This window comes from Eschrichtius robustus, chromosome 2, assembly GCF_028021215.1.
Source record: "Eschrichtius robustus isolate mEscRob2 chromosome 2, mEscRob2.pri, whole genome shotgun sequence".
NCBI classification, from domain to species: Eukaryota; Metazoa; Chordata; class Mammalia; order Artiodactyla; family Eschrichtiidae; genus Eschrichtius; species Eschrichtius robustus.
The window spans coordinates 61,690,056-61,708,079 of record NC_090825.1 but is presented as its reverse complement, the minus strand read 5'-3'; the positions used below and the strand labels follow the sequence as shown (position 1 = coordinate 61,708,079).

At 39.8% G+C, this 18,024-nt stretch overlaps 1 protein-coding gene across 1 annotated transcript in view; it reads right to left on the bottom strand.

Annotated features, from left to right (window-relative positions):
- SCAMP1 (secretory carrier membrane protein 1) overlaps positions 1 to 15,191 on the bottom strand; it is a 112,608-nt gene extending 97,417 nt beyond the window's left edge. Inside the window, exon 1 of the mRNA XM_068535553.1 lies at positions 15,008 to 15,191. Coding sequence (XP_068391654.1) covers positions 15,008 to 15,064 — 57 coding nt within the window. The 5' untranslated portion in view covers positions 15,065 to 15,191. The remainder of the gene's footprint in view (positions 1 to 15,007) is intronic.
- Between the last annotated feature and the right edge of the window lie 2,833 nt (positions 15,192 to 18,024).

Below are 18,024 nucleotides of genomic sequence, written 5' to 3'. Positions count from 1 at the left end.
TTATTTCACTACCTAGCCCCTCTACATTCTAAAGGAAGAATTCTTTGGAAACAAAACCTAATTTCTGAACATTAATATAATTTGGTGAAAATTTCACCCAGATAATTAATGATCTATGGAAGAGACTTAAATAATATAGAAAGCAAGAAACTCTAGTTTCTTAGCCCACAGTCAAAATGAAAGTAAGAGATCTGGTGCTTTCCATTCTATATTATATTGTGTATATATATGTTCTATTTTATATTGCCAACAGCACTCTGAACAGTTGCTTTAAGAAATCCTCTATCCTTATTAAAGCCATTCATGAAATAGTTTTCGTCCAAGTTCTGTAATTCCTGACTAAACTTAGAACTATTAACCTCTGTGTCTGAATGTTCCCACCTATAAAATGAGGGAGGCAAACTATAACAACACCTAAGCTTTCTGCCTCCGACTCTGCATTCAGGGGAACTGAGGCTATAATACTGAGCAATTCTTCTTTCTCCTTCAAAGCACTTAATCGCACATTATGTCTCCCAACTCAAGTGTGGATCCTTAACATCAGGGACTTCTTCATCTCTCTATTCCTAGTGACTATCACAGTGTCTGATTCACTTTCAGTGCTCCATAAATTTTTGGCTAAATAAATAATCTACTCTTGTTCCATCTTCAATGATAATAACCTCTTGAAGACAACTGAATTTGAAACTGTTTAATCTCTAATACGATCACAGCAATTACACAAAAACTTTAACTATAAAGACCTTATCAAACTGGCAAATACTACAGTTTAAATATAATGGTGATAAAGACTGAGAATATGCTTGACTTGTTTTTCAAATTATGCCACTGGATCCACATTAACCATCTAACCAAAATAACAGAAAACAGTCCACTGGCAAAAGAATTAGCAAATGCCATAAGATATCACTAAAGTAAAGGGGTCCTACAATTCCAAATTGCATATTTATTATGTGGCACCATTTTTGAGCTACATGAACTACATGAAAGCCAGACAAAAAAAGACAATATGTCTAAAGATAGAGCAGTGGCTAGAAACCTGAACAAATGACTTCTTAAACCAACAGGGTAAAGAACTGAACATTAAGATAGTATCAAAGTGTCCTACATTTATAATAAATCCTTAAGAAAGATTTTAAAAGTTAAGTAACTTTGAATAGAGAACTGACACCTCTGACCATATACAAAAATTAACTCAAAATGAATCAAAGCCCAAAATATATGCACTAAAATTATAAAACTCTTAGAAGAAAACACAGGAGTAACTCTTCATGACCTTGGGTTAGACAATGTCTTCTTAGATATAACACCAAAAGCACAAGCAACAGAAGAAAAAACAGATAATTGGACTTCATCAAAATTTAAAACTTTCCTGCTATAAAGTACACCATCAAGAAAGTAAAAAGAGGGCTTCCCTGGCGGCGCAGTGGATAAGAATCTGCCTGCCAATGCAGGGGACACAGGTTCGTTCCCTGGTCCAGGAAGATCCCACATGCCGGGAGCAACTAAGCCCGTATGCCACAACTATTGAGCCTGCGCTCTAGAGCCTGCACGCCACAACTGCTGAGCCTGTGCACCTAGAGCCCGTACCCCGCAACAAGAGAAGCCACCGCAATGAGAAGCCTGTGCACCCTGACGAAGAGTAACCCCCACTCGCCGCAAATAGAGAAAGCCCGCACGCAGCAACTAAGACCCAACGCAGCCAAAAATAAATAAATAAATAAATATTTTTTTTTTAAAGTAAAAAGACAACCTACAAAATTGGAGAAAATTTTCACATATATTTGATAAGTGACCTGTATCTAGAATATATATAAAATACCTTCATCTCAGTAGTAAAAAGACAACAATTTTTAAATGGGCAAAGGATCTGAATAGACATTTCTCTAAAGAAAATGTACAAATGGCCACTAAGCACATGAAAAGACACTCAGCATCACTAGCTATCAGGGAAATGCAAATCAAAACCATAATGAGATACCACTTCACACTACTAGAATAGCTATAATAAAAAAGATAGTATTGGCAAGGATGTCAAAAAACTAGAATCATTATACTCTGCTGGTAAGAATGTAAAATGGTACAGCCATTTTGGAAAATACTTTGGCAATTACCAAATGACCTAGCAATTCCACTCCTAGGTATATATCCATATGTCCACTTGTAAAAAAACTTGTACAAATATTCATAGCAGCATGTTTCCTAACAGCCAAAAGTTGGAAACAACCCAAATTTATATCAACTGACATGCACAAATAAAATGTAGTATATCCATGCAATGGAATTATAATTTGACAATAAAAAGAAATGAAGTCCTGATACATGCTGTAATATGGATGAACCTTAAACACATGATGCTATATGAAAGCTACCGGTCATAAAGACTACATACTGTATGATTCCATTTGTATGAAATGTCCAGAAAGAATATTAGTGGCTGCCTAGTGCTGGAGAAGTTGGGAGGGAAATGGGGAATGGCTGCTATAGGGTATGGGGTTTCTTTTTGGGGTGATGAAAATGTTCAAAAATTGATAGTAGTAATGACTGCACAACTGTGAAAATACTAAAAATCACTAAATTGTACCCGTTAAATTGGTGAACTGTATGGTATATAAATTATATCTCAAAGTTGTGTTTTAAAAAGATAATTAGATGTAACATTTCTTGGAAGAAATGTTGCCAACCAGCTATAAATCCATATGTCTTCAAAATCTAAGTACCAAATCACTCACTGCCCTCATTAAATAGAGAAACGCTCATTAGGAAAGTAAAAAGGGATGGGGTAGGGGGATTGGCAAACGGAGACTACACTGACACCAGAGTTTGAATACTTACAAACTGGATACTTTATTTTAGCATTCTATTATATGGAATCATGAAAATTTCTTCTGAAATTTGAGAAATTGGGTAGCTAAAAGAGCTAGGTGCCCCAATACTAATGCACAGACATAAAAAGAAAAAGGCTGATCACAAAGAACAGGAAAATATTGGTCATATGTCTGTTCAACTGACTGCCAAGCTCAAATGACCACTAATGAATGAGCCACTGAACTGATATCCTAAGGATGGGAGGACATCCTTTATTTCCAATAAACTCTCAAGAGATTTTTGCAACAAAAAGTTTGTTTTATCATACATAGTGGTTCTCCACCAAGATTAATGAGTTTTCTGTCATTCATATTAAATACTGAAATAGCAAAACAATTACCGCTAAATGTGGCAAGCAAAGACCTGTGAAAAAATTTTAGACGTCTCAGTATTTTGGTCATATTAAAGGCAGTCAACTTTTTTTTTTTAACATCTTTATTGGAGTATATTTGCTTTACAATGGTGTGTTAGTTTCTGCTGCATAACAAAGTGAATCAGCTATACATATACATATGTCCCCATATCTCCTCCCTCTTGCGTCTCCCTCCCACCCTCCCTATCCCACCCCTCTAGGTGGACACAAAGCACCGAGCTGATCTCCCTGTGCTATGCAGCTGCTTCCCACTATCTATTTTACATTTGGTAGTGTATATATGTCCATGCCACTCTCTCACTTCGTCCCAGCTTACCCTTACCCTTTCCCGTTTCCTCAAGTCCATTCTCTACATCTGCATCTTTATTCCTGTCCTGCCCCTAGCTTCTTCAGAACTTTTTTTTTTTTTTTTAGATTCCATATATATGCATTAGCATATAGTATTTGTTTTTCTCTGACTTACTTCACTCTGTATGACAGACTCTAGGTCCATCTACTTCACTACAAATAACTCAATTTCGTTTCTTTTCATGGCTGGTAATATTCCATTGTATATATGTGCCACATCTTCTTTATCCATTCATCTGTCGATGGACACTTAGGTTGCTTCCATGTCCTGGCTACTGTAAACAGAGCTGCAGTGAATACTGTGGTACATGACTCTTTTTGAATTATGGTTTTCTCTGGGTATATGCCCAGTAGTGGGATTGCTGGGTCGTATGGTAGTTCTATTTTTAGTTTTTTAAGGAACCTCCATACTGTTCTCCATAGTGGTTGTATCAATTTACATTCCCACCAGCAGTGCAAGAGGGTTCCCTTTTCTCCACACCCTCTCCAGCATTTATTGTTTGTAGATTTTTTGATGATAGCCATTCTGACGGGTATGAGGTGATACGTCATTGTAGTTTTGATTTGCATTTCTCTAATGATTAGTGATGTTGAGCATCCTTTCATGTGTTTGTTGCCAATACATTTTGGAGAAATGTCTATTTAAGTCTTCTGCCCATTTTTGGACTGGGTTGTTTGTTTTTTTGATATTGAGCTGCATGAGCTGCGGCAGTCAACTTTTAAATGTAGTGTGCACGGGCTTTCTCTAGTTGCAGAGAGTGGGGCTACTCTTCATCACGGTGCACAGGCTTCTCATTGCAGTGGCTTCTCTTGTTGCGTGGCCTCTAGGCGCGGGCTTCAGTGGTTGTGGCTCGTGGGCTCCGGAGCACAGGCTCAGTAGTTGTGGCACACGGGCTTAGTTGCTCCATGGCATGTGGGATCTTCCTGGACCAAGGCTCGAACCCATGTCCCCTGCACTGACAGGCAGATTCTTAACCACTGCGCCACCAGGGAAGCCCCCAGAACATTTTCTTATGAAATGAATTCTGGCTAAATGACCTACTCTTGTTAACTTAGTGGTTAAGCTCTTCAGACCAGTACTTAAAATCATACCACCAAATCCAAATCTACAACAATATATCCATGAGGAGAAAATGTTCAGAGTTCCAACTGTGACACCAGGGATTCATCTCCTGCTAGCTTCCCATGATGTCAAAAAGTAATCATAATCACAACTTTAAAAAATATTAGACTCAAATATAATAAAAAGAACACTAGATATCCTTTCCAAAAATCATCAACATTAAACAACCAAGTGTACATCTTTCCAACATTTAAACAAAGTTTACATCACAAGGTGATTTGTCATAAAAATAAAATGAGCTCTCATTATTATTACCCTCAGTTCAAGTTGTGATATATAATAGCTTCTAAAATCCCCACAGTTTGTAAGACAACCAGTAATTTCTATGTTTTGTTTTTGTTGCTATTTCTGTTAATAGCAAAAGTTTAAAAGTTAATAAAAATTAGAGTCTGCCTTAGGAAACATAGGCAATTTAGGAATAAAATAAACGAGAAGAATAAATAATCACATGTTGCAACCAAAGATAATCTTGCACCATAATTTATTTCCTTTATCTGTTATTTTAAGAGCTTCCCATCTTTGTCTTAATTCAAAAGCTAAACTTCTGGAACTATAAGAAATGTAAAAAAATAAAAAAATAAATACTGAAAGCAGAAAAATTAAGCAATTTGCCTAAGGTCACCTAGCTAGGAGGCGGACAAGTAAATCTAGGCTGCCTGGTTCCAAAGCCACCCTTTTACCAACTCCCCGGGGCCACCTCTGTAAACTTCATTAACTTCTTTCTCTAAGTCCCCAGCACCAGGCTAAGAACACAGAAATGTTTGTCTGCAATATATATAGCTCATAGAATATTTTCTTATGGACTGAACTGTAAATGGTGGTTAAGTTCCCCTGAGATTCAAATATAAACATTTCCATAAAATTTTTTTTAATCAAGTAGAAAAAGCATGCTTCTTTGAAGCTTAGGGAATACATTAATTTACATTTTTATAATATGCCACTTACTTGTAAGCAATTCACTAAAATTTATGACTATTTGAGATGCCAAAAATTAGGTATGCTAGGCCATAAATAAAACCACAAGACTGGCTAAATCAACCCAAAAGAAGCATCAACAGCTTCAGGAAAATTGCTAAATGGTAGTAAAATTACACTACTACACCAGCCCCTGCCGTGACTGGCCCATATTCTTGATGCTTTTTTCCTATCACCGACCACCTTCCACATATATTCCACATCGCTATATGAGAATTCTAACCACCATTGGAGGGTTCCCACAGATAAAATGACTGCCAGTAGCATATATACAACTCTGCCTTTGCTTATTTCTCTTGAACAAAGTGGAAACATCCAGTATTTGTTGTGTATATATTGTTTTTTCTATGATATGCATTGTTTTGGCTGTGTTTGATAAGAAAAAAATCTTTAATAGCTACATATACTAAATCACTTGCATTCAAATGTCTGATTTATTTTTCTTCTATTAACAATAAATTTAGAATTATAATGCATACCTATCACAAATCCTTTCTTCCTAGTTTGATCTCACCAATACTCAAAATGCACTACACCTTATAATATACACTTATTCCTTGCTTTATTCTTTTAAGAGGTTCCAACAGTTCTGCTGATATGCAAAAAAAATTCAGTAATTCATCTGTACTCTGTAAAATAAATGGAAGTGTTTCTTTTAAAGAAAAAGAAAAGTATCAAGTTGGTAATATTGATGTATTTAGAATTACATTCTAAAAACAAGTATAAAACCCACTATTACACTTTTTTTTTTTTTAAGTTTTGAAACAAGCAGAGATTAGAAGGAGTTGCAACACTAGCTCTGGCAATTTGGGAAGCTGGGAAAGCTAATAAATATACTCAAGGGACTTCAGCAGGTATTTGGGAGCCATTCTGCGTGAAATACGAAGGGCTTTTTTAACTAAAATATTTCATTTCTTTTGCAAGAACACAGATTAAGAATAGAGATTTTTCAACGAGGGTGCCAAGATCATTCAAAGGAGAAAGAACAGTCTGTTCAACAAATGGTGTTGGAACAACTGGATATCCACATTCAAAAGAATGAAGTTCGACCTTACTTCACACCCTATACAAAAATTAACTCAAAATGAATCATAAAGCTAAACGTAAGAGCTAAAACTATAAAGCTCTTGGAAGAAAACACAGGGATAAATGTTCATTACCTCAGGTTTGGCAAAGGATTCTTAGATACAATATCAAAACAAAAGCCACTAAATATATAATTTGAACTTAATCAGAATTTAGAACTTTTGTGCTTCAAAGGACATTAACAAGAAAGTAAAAAGGTAATCGACAAAATGGGAGAAAATATTTGTAAATCGTATATCTGGATAAAGGACTTATATCCAAAATATATTAAAAAAATCACTTACAACTCAATAATAAAAAGACAAATAACCCAATTTTAAAATCGGCAAAGGATCTGAATAGACATCTCTCCAAAGATGATATACAAATGGCCAATAAGCATATAAAATATGTTCAACATCACATAGTCATCAGGGGAATGCAAATCAAAACCAAAATTAGATACTTCACACTCACTAGGATGGCTAGAATTATTAACAGGTAACAACAAATGTTGACTAGGATATAGAGAAAGCGGAACCCTCATACACTGCTGGCGGGAATATAAAATGGTGCAGCCACTTTGGAAAACTGTCTGGCAGTTCCTCAAATGATTCAACATTGTTACCAGAAGACCCAGAGATTCTACTCTTAGGTATATACCCAACAGAAATTAAAACAAGTGTTCAAACCAAAACTTGTATACAGATGTTTATAGCACCATTATTCATAATAGTCAAAAGGTGGAAACAACCCAAATGTCCATCAACTGATGAACTGGCATTACTAATTCTTATAAGCACCCCATGCCAAACGCCAGGGAGAAGGAGATTATTGAGATTGCCATCTGCATACACACTTAAAAGGATTTCTTGTGGCATTTCTTGCACAGGGAAGAAACTTGGTACAAAGTCAAATCCAACCAACCTCCACATCGATTTTTATGCCCATACCTATTAAAAGTTGGGAAATTTCTTTCTTGTGATTTAAAAACATCCCATAGCGTTTGGACTTTCATTACCACCAAAAACTAAGTACAACTTTAATTATATCATGTAGAGCTCCTCTATCATTTTTATCTGTATTCGGTCTAAATACAGGTTTTTTTCTTTTTTCATAAATTTATTTATTTATTTTTGGCTGCGTTGGGTCTTCGTTGCTGCGCGCAGGCCTTCTCTAGTTGCAGTGAGCAGGCGCTACTCTTCGTTGTGGTGCGCAGGCTTCTCGTGGTGGCTTCTCTTTGATGTGGAGCACGGGCTCTAGGCTCATAGACTTCAGTAGTTGTGGCACGTGGGCTCAGTAGTTGTGGCTCGCGGGCTCTAGAGCACAGGCTCAGTAGTTGTGGCGCCCGGACTTAGTTGCACTGTGGCATGTGGGATCTTCCTGGACCAGGGCTCAAACTCGTGTCCCCTGCATTGGCAGGTGGATTCTTAACCACTGCACCACCAGGGAAGTCCCTAAATACAGGTTTGATTCTTTTTTTTTTTGGCTGCATTGGGTCTTCATTGCTGTGTGCAGCTTTCTCTAGTTGTGGCGAGCGGGAGCTACTCTGCTGCACAGGCTTCTCAGTGCGGTGGCTTCTCTTGTTGTGGAGCATCGGCTCTAGGTGCGCGGGCTTCAGTAGTTGTGGCTCGTGGGCTCTAGAGCGCAGGCTCAGTAGTTGTGGTGCATGGACATAGTTGCTCCACGGCATGTGGGATCTTCGCCGACCACAGATCGAACCCGTATCCCCCGCACTGGCAGGCAGATTCTTAACCACTGAGCCACCAGGGAAGTCCCTACAGGTTTGATTCTATCATTATTTGGGCAAGAAGATATTACTTTGCATTTACCTTTAGGCAATTCTGGTTGAAAGAAACAGACTCTGCACACAGAAAGAAGGATGCCAGGTTTCACAGAGGCTGGAATTCTTCAAAACATGGCAATATCTCTTGTAGTTCAAGAGCAGCTCGAATAAGGGACTGGAATTCTATAAAATGACCTCAGAAGCCCTGGTCAGACGATTCCTACTCCAGTGCTTCATGATTTGCATGATAGATAATTTGGCTCTTTCCTCATGTCTTTCCGTGGTTATTCCCACTACAACTACCTGACTTTTTCTCTGTGCTCTCAGTTCACGTTCCTGAGAAAGATAGCTCAGTTAACTATCACTGTTCTTGTTGGGGCAAAGTTTTTGGACCAAGCGATCTTATCTGCTCCTGATCAGCTCAAAGACTGGCTTCTGCTTGATAAGATCAGTCAGCTAAGACCAGCATGGCAAGCATGACACGGTAAAGGACATGATCGCCTATGTGTAAGTAATCACTTCAGGCTGCTCCCTCAATAGATGCTGGGGCTCAGAGAATAGCATCCTAGAACATAAACCCTCTTCCCTGAGATGATCAGACTCAATTCCAATATCCAGTAGATTAAAACATGAGAGAATTTATGCATTCACAAAATGGTCCACAAGGGTACAAAAATGTAACAATTAGAGAGTTTTAAAGTAGAAAAAAAACTTGAGACACAAATCTCTGCCTTAGCATCTGTGACAGGTCATTGAAATTCTGTTTGAATTCCTTCAAGTACTGGGGAACTCCATACCAAAAGAGCATTGTCAGGCTATTCTAATAGATTTTTTAAAATCTTTATGTTAGGACAAAATCTATTTTCACATAAACTCTGCCAATTGGCCTTTTTTTCCTGAAGCAAGAACAAATTTATTCATTCAACCAACTAAGAACCCTTCAAGCATCTGTATATCTCAAACTTCCCTTTAGCCTTCTGTAGACTAAACCCATTGAGTAAACTTAATTTTCCTAGGACTTGATTCCAGACCCATGGTCATTCTGTCTTCTTCTTGGGAACAACCTATCTTGTTCAAACCAGTCTTTAAATACGCACTTGGAACTGAAGACAATATTCACTGGATGGACAAGAACAGAATACTGTAGATTCATTTTTAAGAACTGGTCACTAACTTCATTAATCCAATATATATTTTCAGGAACTACATAACACTGTGATTCATATTAAGAAAATATCCAGTAAGTTTCCTGGATCTGCATTCGACACTAGTAAATATTAACTGCACTCCAAAAAACCTTTGGTGGCGGGGGTGGGGATCAGCAAAAGAACAGTTTATATTCAAAATTTTCACACTCACCATCATTTCTGCTACAATTATTGTTAAAGCCAAGGACCAAAATAAAACATGCTCAAACACTAGTTTTGTTTGTCATTTAGCATTTGTGAGAGGTACCCCGCCCACACTAGCAGCCTCCCATTGTACCTGCCTGGGAGCTTACACTGCCATAGGAGATACTCAATCTAGACAAAAGGTTTTCACATATCTTAAGAGCATTGATCCACAGCACCCTGACACTATACCCTAAATAAAGAAGAGTGTCTCAAAAAGAATTACAGATGTGTTTTAAGTGATAGTTTGAACCCAGATAAGATTAACAAATTGTTAAGAGAGTTGTATCAGCCTGGACTAAAAGAAACAGAGACATTTCAAATTGAAAAGAGGTTTCTGGACTCCCAATTTTCAATGGGAAGGAAGCAGACTGAAAATACTACTCAGTTACAAACTGGGGTAATTTACAGAAAAGAAGGACTTCTCAGAGGGTAGAGCCAAAAGCAGAAGAAAATAAGATTAGAAAAAGACTTCCAAGGCAGTAGAACTGGGCCCTAATCAAAGAACTCTCATTGCCCCCAAAGCAGGGGACCCTGACTAATGAGCCTGGCTGGATTTCAGCCCTGCTATTTGTACCAGCGACTGCTACGTGCCTCCCACTCCTCCTCCATTTGATGGGAGTTCTACTGAGGTTATCCTGTACCTGTCTCACCATTTTACACTGGGTTTATCTTTTCAGTTCCTAGGTCTATATCAAGAGGGACAGAGTTCCTTTCATCAGGATGTTAAGTCTAATCCTCCCACTCCTTTTCTGAATCTGGGCTGGTTTTGTGGCTTGTTTCGACAAAAAGAATGTAGCAGAAGTGAACTGACTCAAGAAGCCTTGTGGCTTTCACTCTTGTCCTCTTGGAACACTGCCGCTACCACGTAAAAAGCCCAGGCTATTCCTAGGAAAGGCCACATGAAAGAGCACCAATCGCTGCCCCCACTGACAGCCCCAGGTAACTGCCAGGTACTTGAGCGAGGACATCTTAAACCATCCCACCCTAGTCAAGCTGCCAGATGACTGAAGCCACATGAGTGACTCTAGACAATAACATTTAAAAACAAACTGTCCAGCTAAATGTAGCTCAAATAACAAAATACTGAGCAAATAATTTTTGTTTCAAGCCACTACACTTTGGGATTACAGTCAATCGTCCCTTGCTATAAGCAGGGTATTGGTTCCAGGAGCCCCCTTGGATACCAAAATCCTCAGATGCTTAAGTCCCTTATATAAACTGGTGTAATGCAGTCGGCCTCCGTATCTGCGGATTTTGCATGTATTTGTTACACAGCAATAGATAACTCGGAGGTAAATTAAATAATGATGCATCTTAATTTGATGAAATATAATCAGCAGCTCAATGGACTCCTTTTTAAAATATCGACCTGAGGAAAAGAGAGTGGGAACTCATGCAGTTCACATGAACATAAAATACCATAGACCATAAATTACTACCGCTATGTTCCAGATTAATGCTGAAAGATAAAGAAAAAAATCCTTTCCTGTTGCTATCCAATCTCCAGTCTTAAAATTTTAAATGGCTAAGGGAAGAGTGGCATCCACTTTATTGTAAATGAAAACAAAATGGGTAACATCCTTGAATTATGGGTCTCTTTTTTTTTTTGGCTGCGTTGGGTCTTCGCTGCTGCGTGCGGGCTTTCTCTAGTTGCAGCGAGTGGGGGCCACTCTTCGTTGCGGTGCGCAGGCTTCTCATTGCGGTGGCTTCTCTTGTTGCAGAGCACGGACTATAGGCCTGCGGGCTTCAGTAGTTGTGGCTTGCGGGCTCTAGAGCACAGGCTCAGTAGTTGTGTGCACAGGCTTAGTTGCTCCGTGGCATGTGGGATCTTCCCAGACCAGGGCTCGAACCCGTGTCCCTTGCATTGGCAGGTGCATTGTTAACCACTGCACCACCAGGGAAGCCCATGGGTCTCTTTTTAAGACAAAGTTTTCAATTTTCAACTTCAACTAAACTCTTAGGATACCACTGATATTACTGCAACTAAAAAGATAAATAAGAACACTGAATTGTACGCCATTTTAAATAGATTATTTCAATAGAGTAGAAATAACTTTTGAGGCCAAAATAAAATGGACAGTTGCTCAATTTTAATATAGAGTTCTTTTATTAGGGAGGAAGCATGTGAAGTGACAAAGCACTAGGATTCAGACAACCTGGGTCTACTCTTAGTAGGGTGACCTAGGGCAAACCACTTAATTATTTTTAGCCTTGATTCCTCAACTATGACCCGCCAAACAGCTACTATTTGCACTCTAGAAGATTCAAAGGTAACATGAACTTCACCAAATTAATAAGCTAAGAACAATATCGTCAACTATAATTAAATACAGTTCCTTGAATTCCTATTAATACTACCTATTATTATCTAATTAAAGGCACCATGCACTGAGCACTGATAACACACTAAATGTATGTTCACCTAATCCTATTAACAATCCTATGGAGAAGGTACTATTGATATTATTCTATTCTACATAATAGTAAACTAAAGGTATAGACGGGCTAAGTAACTTTGCAAGGTTTCACAGCTGGTCAGTGACAAAGCTAAGATTAAATGCAGTTTTGGGTTCTTTGTTTGTTTGTTTGTTTTTTAACTCTTGAGCCAAAACTTTTAAATACTACATGAGAGCCTCAAGTCCAAGCTCCAAACACAAAACAAGAATTTTGGTGAAATAAATGCAAACAGAGAGAATATATAGTGCCATCAGCAATTGACTAGGAATCAGGTGATCTAAATTCCAATGCCAATTCTGCACTACCTACACTTCGATGTAAGACAATGGGCAAGTTAGCAAGTTAGCAATGGAAATCAAATAGTTTTTAATCAAGAAGAAATTAGGATGGTTGCCAAATGTGAAATATATATTTTGAAAATATGAACTTTACTTTTGAATATTGAAATATTTCAAATATTGAAAATAAGAACAGATTTGAAAAGAAAGATGACGATAAGGTAACACAAAGATGCACCTGGGAACTTTTTATATTTAAGTAGAGAGGACCAGAAACGCTATTTCAAAAATCACATTTACATAGAAGGAAACCAACAGTAGAAAGAAGAAAGACTATGCTATAAATGTAAAGCTTTACTTTGAGAGGAGGAAGGGCAGCTGAATTTAAGTAGAAAAAGGTCAGATACACAATGCTCTGACAGTCACGGAAAATAGGGAAAGATCATAAACAGAAACGTGTACAACGAAGTCTTCTTTAGGCCTAAATTATCCATCCTTTGAGGCATTTTATGAACCTAAATAATCACTGTCCTCTGAATGCACCCACTTATAAAGAACAAAAAAGTTTATAATTTTATGCCACAATGAATGAATATTTAAAGCTACTTTTGGGTTTAGAATTATTACAGCAACCTTATGTACAGCAGAAGAGGAAAGTGTCATGGCAACATTACATGTCACAAAAAAGCGGTCTGGGCTAAGAAGCCGACAATGTCTTGCCCTAACAAGAGAACTAGCTATGTAAATTAAGCCAGGAAATGGAATGACAGAACAGAAAATAGCCAAACTGTCAGATGCTGAATAAACAGCATCAATGAATTATTTGAATTAGGAAGAGCTAACAGGTTCTTAATGTTATACCTCAAAATATTCTAAAATAAAACCCGTTTGGCAAGTTATGAGATGTCTCTTTAGAATGTTTATGATTTAAGAATAATCCGATTTTCCACAACATGGGATGATGGAATACTAAATATTAAACTTCTGAGGGGGAAAAAATTCTGCTCAAAGTATAACCATATCATCTTTAAAACCCGAAAGTTTCAGGCCAGGTGTAGAGAATTTTCTTAAGTGATATTAGAGGCAAAGCAATAGTTGACTGAGTCTATTCTACATTTCTACAGTGAGTCAAGCTGTCAATAATAATCAGAATCATTTAGTTAAAATAATCCTCCATGAAATTAACAGGCGAACAATCAGAAGAGGGATGTTTTTCCTTTTCTAGAATTCTTAATAAGAGATAAAACCAGGAGTAAAAAGAAGAGATGTAAACTCAACAAGCCAGAAGTGACCCTTGTATGACCACAAATTAAAGTTACTATTGTACATAACCAGGGGAAATTAACCAACTTCGAGCACTAGAAACAAATTACACGTGCTAAACAACAGCACTCATTAAGAAACCTGGAGTGGTACTTTTTAAGATATTTATATAGACGTTGCATTAATTTAGGCGCAGATAATGAACACCTTAGCCGTCTTCCTTTGCCGGTTTCCATGCCAGGCCCTCTCGAAGCTGGGATCCAAAAGGTAGACTCCAAGAAAGAAAGAAGCTCATGTGGGAAATGGTATCCTCATACAGCCCAGAGAACAGCTGACGCACAAGGAGCTTGGAAAATATCCCGTCGTTTACCTTACTAAGAGCGGTTAGGAAGGAAGATGATCGTCCACGTGCACTATTGTTTCCAGGTGTGTTTATTTATATTTAACTTATGCTTTAATATCAGTACCCTCAACCTCAGGCAAATGGCGGGGAGGAGGGATGGCAGCGCCGCTGGTGGCACCTGGGCGCAACACAAGTTTAAAAAATAAAAACAAAAACCTTTTATTTTTAATTGCAGCGTACTCGGTGCCCTCACCTCTCCTCCACATCTCTGCCATCACCCACGCAGCTCCTCTCAGCGCCGCCTCGGGTCCCCATGACAACCCCTCCCGAGGGTGAGCCCCCCTCCGCCGCGTCCTGGCCCCCGCCCCTGCCCGGCCAGCCACACTTACCTGACAGGTGACAACTCCACCTGCTCTAAGCTCTCACTCTCCCCGCTCCCGAGAGGCGGGCCGGGAACCCCGAAGCCCCAGGAACCCTCACTCCCGGGCCAGGGCACGACCCTCTCCAGTTGGGGACGCGGGGAGGGCCGGCCGTATGGGGAGCTTGGTAGGTTCCACTCCGACCCCAAAAGGAGTGACGCTTGGGCCCGAGCGCGACCCCCCAGAGGGGTGCGGCGGCCCCGAGCCCCTGTCTAAGGGGCTGAAAGGGGCCGAGTGGCGGGCGCGAAGGAACTTGTCGGTTTAAACAAACAACGACGCGTCACGGTGGCGGGAAATGCTGGGGACGACGCTCACCTTGAAAGGGTTGTTGAGATCCGGGTCTGCAAACGGGTTACTATCAAAATCCGACATCTCGCGCTCGGCGTCACCCACCCGACCCAGGCGCAGAGAGAGAGAGAGAGAGAGGAGGCGAGGCCGCCGCCCCCCTGCGCGCTCACGTCGCCGCAGCCGCCGCCGCCGCCGAGCAGATCCGGTTGCAGCTCGCGAGGCCACCCAGCCGGCCGTGCCACTGAGCATGCCCGGTGCGACGGGCTGCCGGACGCCGGCGCCGCTCCTAGTTCGCCATCCCGTTCCTCCGGGCCGCACGCCCGCACTCCGGGCTTTAAGTACGACCGAGTAGGAACTAGGGGCGGAGGAAGCTGGGAACGGTGGGAGGAGCGCGGAGGTGTTCTGTGCTAAGCGCATTTTGATGAGCGGAGCGTCTGGCTGGACTTGGTTGTGTATCAATTTAAAATCGGCGCCGTGTGGCCGAGCATGACTTAGGGGAGAGGTGGCACTTTGTGGGCAAGAAAGACGTACAGTGAGACCACTTCCCCAGGTTGGGAAGGCAGCTTGGGACGCAGGCTGCACACCTGGGGAAGGAGTGGCAGCTTAACTGGGCTCAGAGGCGCGGAGACCTAGAGAAGCTCCGCACCTGTATCCACAGATAACGCCCGCTGGGGCCTTGTCCTCACTAATGAATTTCGCACACCCCTGATTCCACCTGGGAATCCCTGCCTCCCGTCTTCCGGTTTTTTCCGACTCTAGGTTGCTGCTAAATCACGGAGACCAGCCTTGGTGCTACCGATTCGGACTGGCTCCGCAGACGTTTGGGAAAGAGAGATTCAGTACCAGGGTCCGGCCCTTGGTACCATTCTCCAGAATCTGCAAAATGGCTACTTCTCCAGAAATGATCGCGGGGTGGCACAGGTCTAAAGATCAAGGCCCTTAAGTTAATGTTAGTGGATGACAAAAAGATGCCGTTTTTGTTTTCTTTCAAGCATTCAGGCGCAAAATATACACTTCTGATTTTTTCCTATCCACTACCCAACACCAGAGATTACCAAAAAATGAGTATGTGTGTGGAATTTATTTGTACCATTCATTGCCCCCCCCCTTGAACTTAATGAGGGGGCATCTCTTTCCCCCCACTCCCCCCCCCCGCCACCTTCCTTTTGCTCTAACAGCAAAACACTTAGCAGATAAAGCTATAAAAAGCCAGAATTATTTTCACTTGATAGGTACCTAAGAATTGGAAGGAACTAGAGTTAGTCTTCTTGGTCTTCTTGCACTATTCAAAATTATCTGGGAAATAGTTTCTCCCCACTGTGAAAACAATAGCTAGTGACGATAGACAAAAAAGCACATTTGCTGTAATCTCTCTTTGGTGGGATCCAGGTTGGGATATATGACAAAGAAGCTGCTTCTAGGCAGCCAACTAGGACTGTCAACTAATAAGTGACAACAGACTGGAATGATCGTGGCCGAGCTGCAAGATTGTGGACATGAAAAAGAGCAAACCATCTATTGTGCTTGCCCTCCTATCCTCAGCAGCTGCCAGGAGTCTAGTTTATAGCTGAGTGCTCAAAATATGCGTGGGGTTCAAATCTCAATTTTGATACCACTTGTGCTACCCACGTCACCTCTCTGAGTTTGTAAAGGGTTATTTAAGAATTAAATGAAATAAGAGAGAGAAAAGTGTCCTGCATGTATATAGTGCCTAACAAATACTGTTGAATGTTTGAAAATGCCAAGGGAGCCCAGTCCATTGTTCTTATGTGTTTTTCCTCATGGCTCCTGAGCTTGACCTTGCCCAGCTGATCGACTTCTCCCACCACTTTGGCCCTCACTCCCTCCACCTGTCCTCCAAATGACTCAAATAATCAACAGCTATTTATTATGCATCTACTATGTTCCAAGACAATGAAGACCAGCTGAGCCTGCATTGCAGGATGGAAATTTCCAACCATGCTGTGTTTACAGCTAATGATATTGGCACTTAATGCAAAGATTTACAGATTTCATTGTTACAGAATCACTTGGAATATTTGTTAATGATGCACCTCTCCAAATCTCCTATCCCTGAGATTTGACTTTACAGTAGGGGCCATGGATCTGCATTTTTTATTCTATTTTTAAATGTCTTTATATATGAATATATTCTTTTACATAAATGCATAAATGGGTTCATATCATACACACTAGTGTTTTCATCTTTTTAAAATTTTTTTTATTTTTTGTCCTCCTTCCTCTCTTCCCTATGTTAACAACCCAGTATGTTCCTTTCAATATTCTTATAATACTATATATCTACAAGCACATAACGTTAACTCACATAATCATATACAAACATATAATACATATTCATGCAGACATGCTTATACATAGTCATACAGAATTTTGGTATTGTCTTGAAAAAAAAGGGATCATTTTTCTTTTTTTGCAACTTGTTTTTCTCACTCAGTGGTAGTTTCTCAGGGAGAGGGAAATTGACAAAGAGACAGTCTAAAGTTTCTTACCCCAGTACACCACATAAATATTATCACTTTTTATGTGTACCATTACTATAAAGGTGGAAACTGTTAGGAAGCATAGCTTAATGGAAATCCCTCCAAATCAACAACTACGTGTCTAATTTATTCTTTTTAACAATTACAAAATCAGCATAGTTAAAGGACCCCAGGTGATTCTGATAGAGGTGATGCAATGACCACACTTCAAGGACACTGATATAAGGATATTCAGACACACAGTCCACAGGTGAGCTTATTAGAACCTTTCATAAATTTAGAATCACAGGACAGGAGAACTGAAAGAACCTTTAGCCCCTCTCACAACCAAAAAAGAAACTGAGTTTGAACAGGTTAAGTCATTTGCCTCAGTTACAAAGGAAGTGAACGGAGAAACTAGGAACAGAACTCGAGTCTCTCAACTCACATTTCAGACATTAAATTGATATATTTGGTTGGTAATATTTCATATAGGAAGAAGAAATGCTATGTGCAAGGTAGAGAGAAACATACAGGAGGCTTCATTGGCTGGAGTAGTTCATT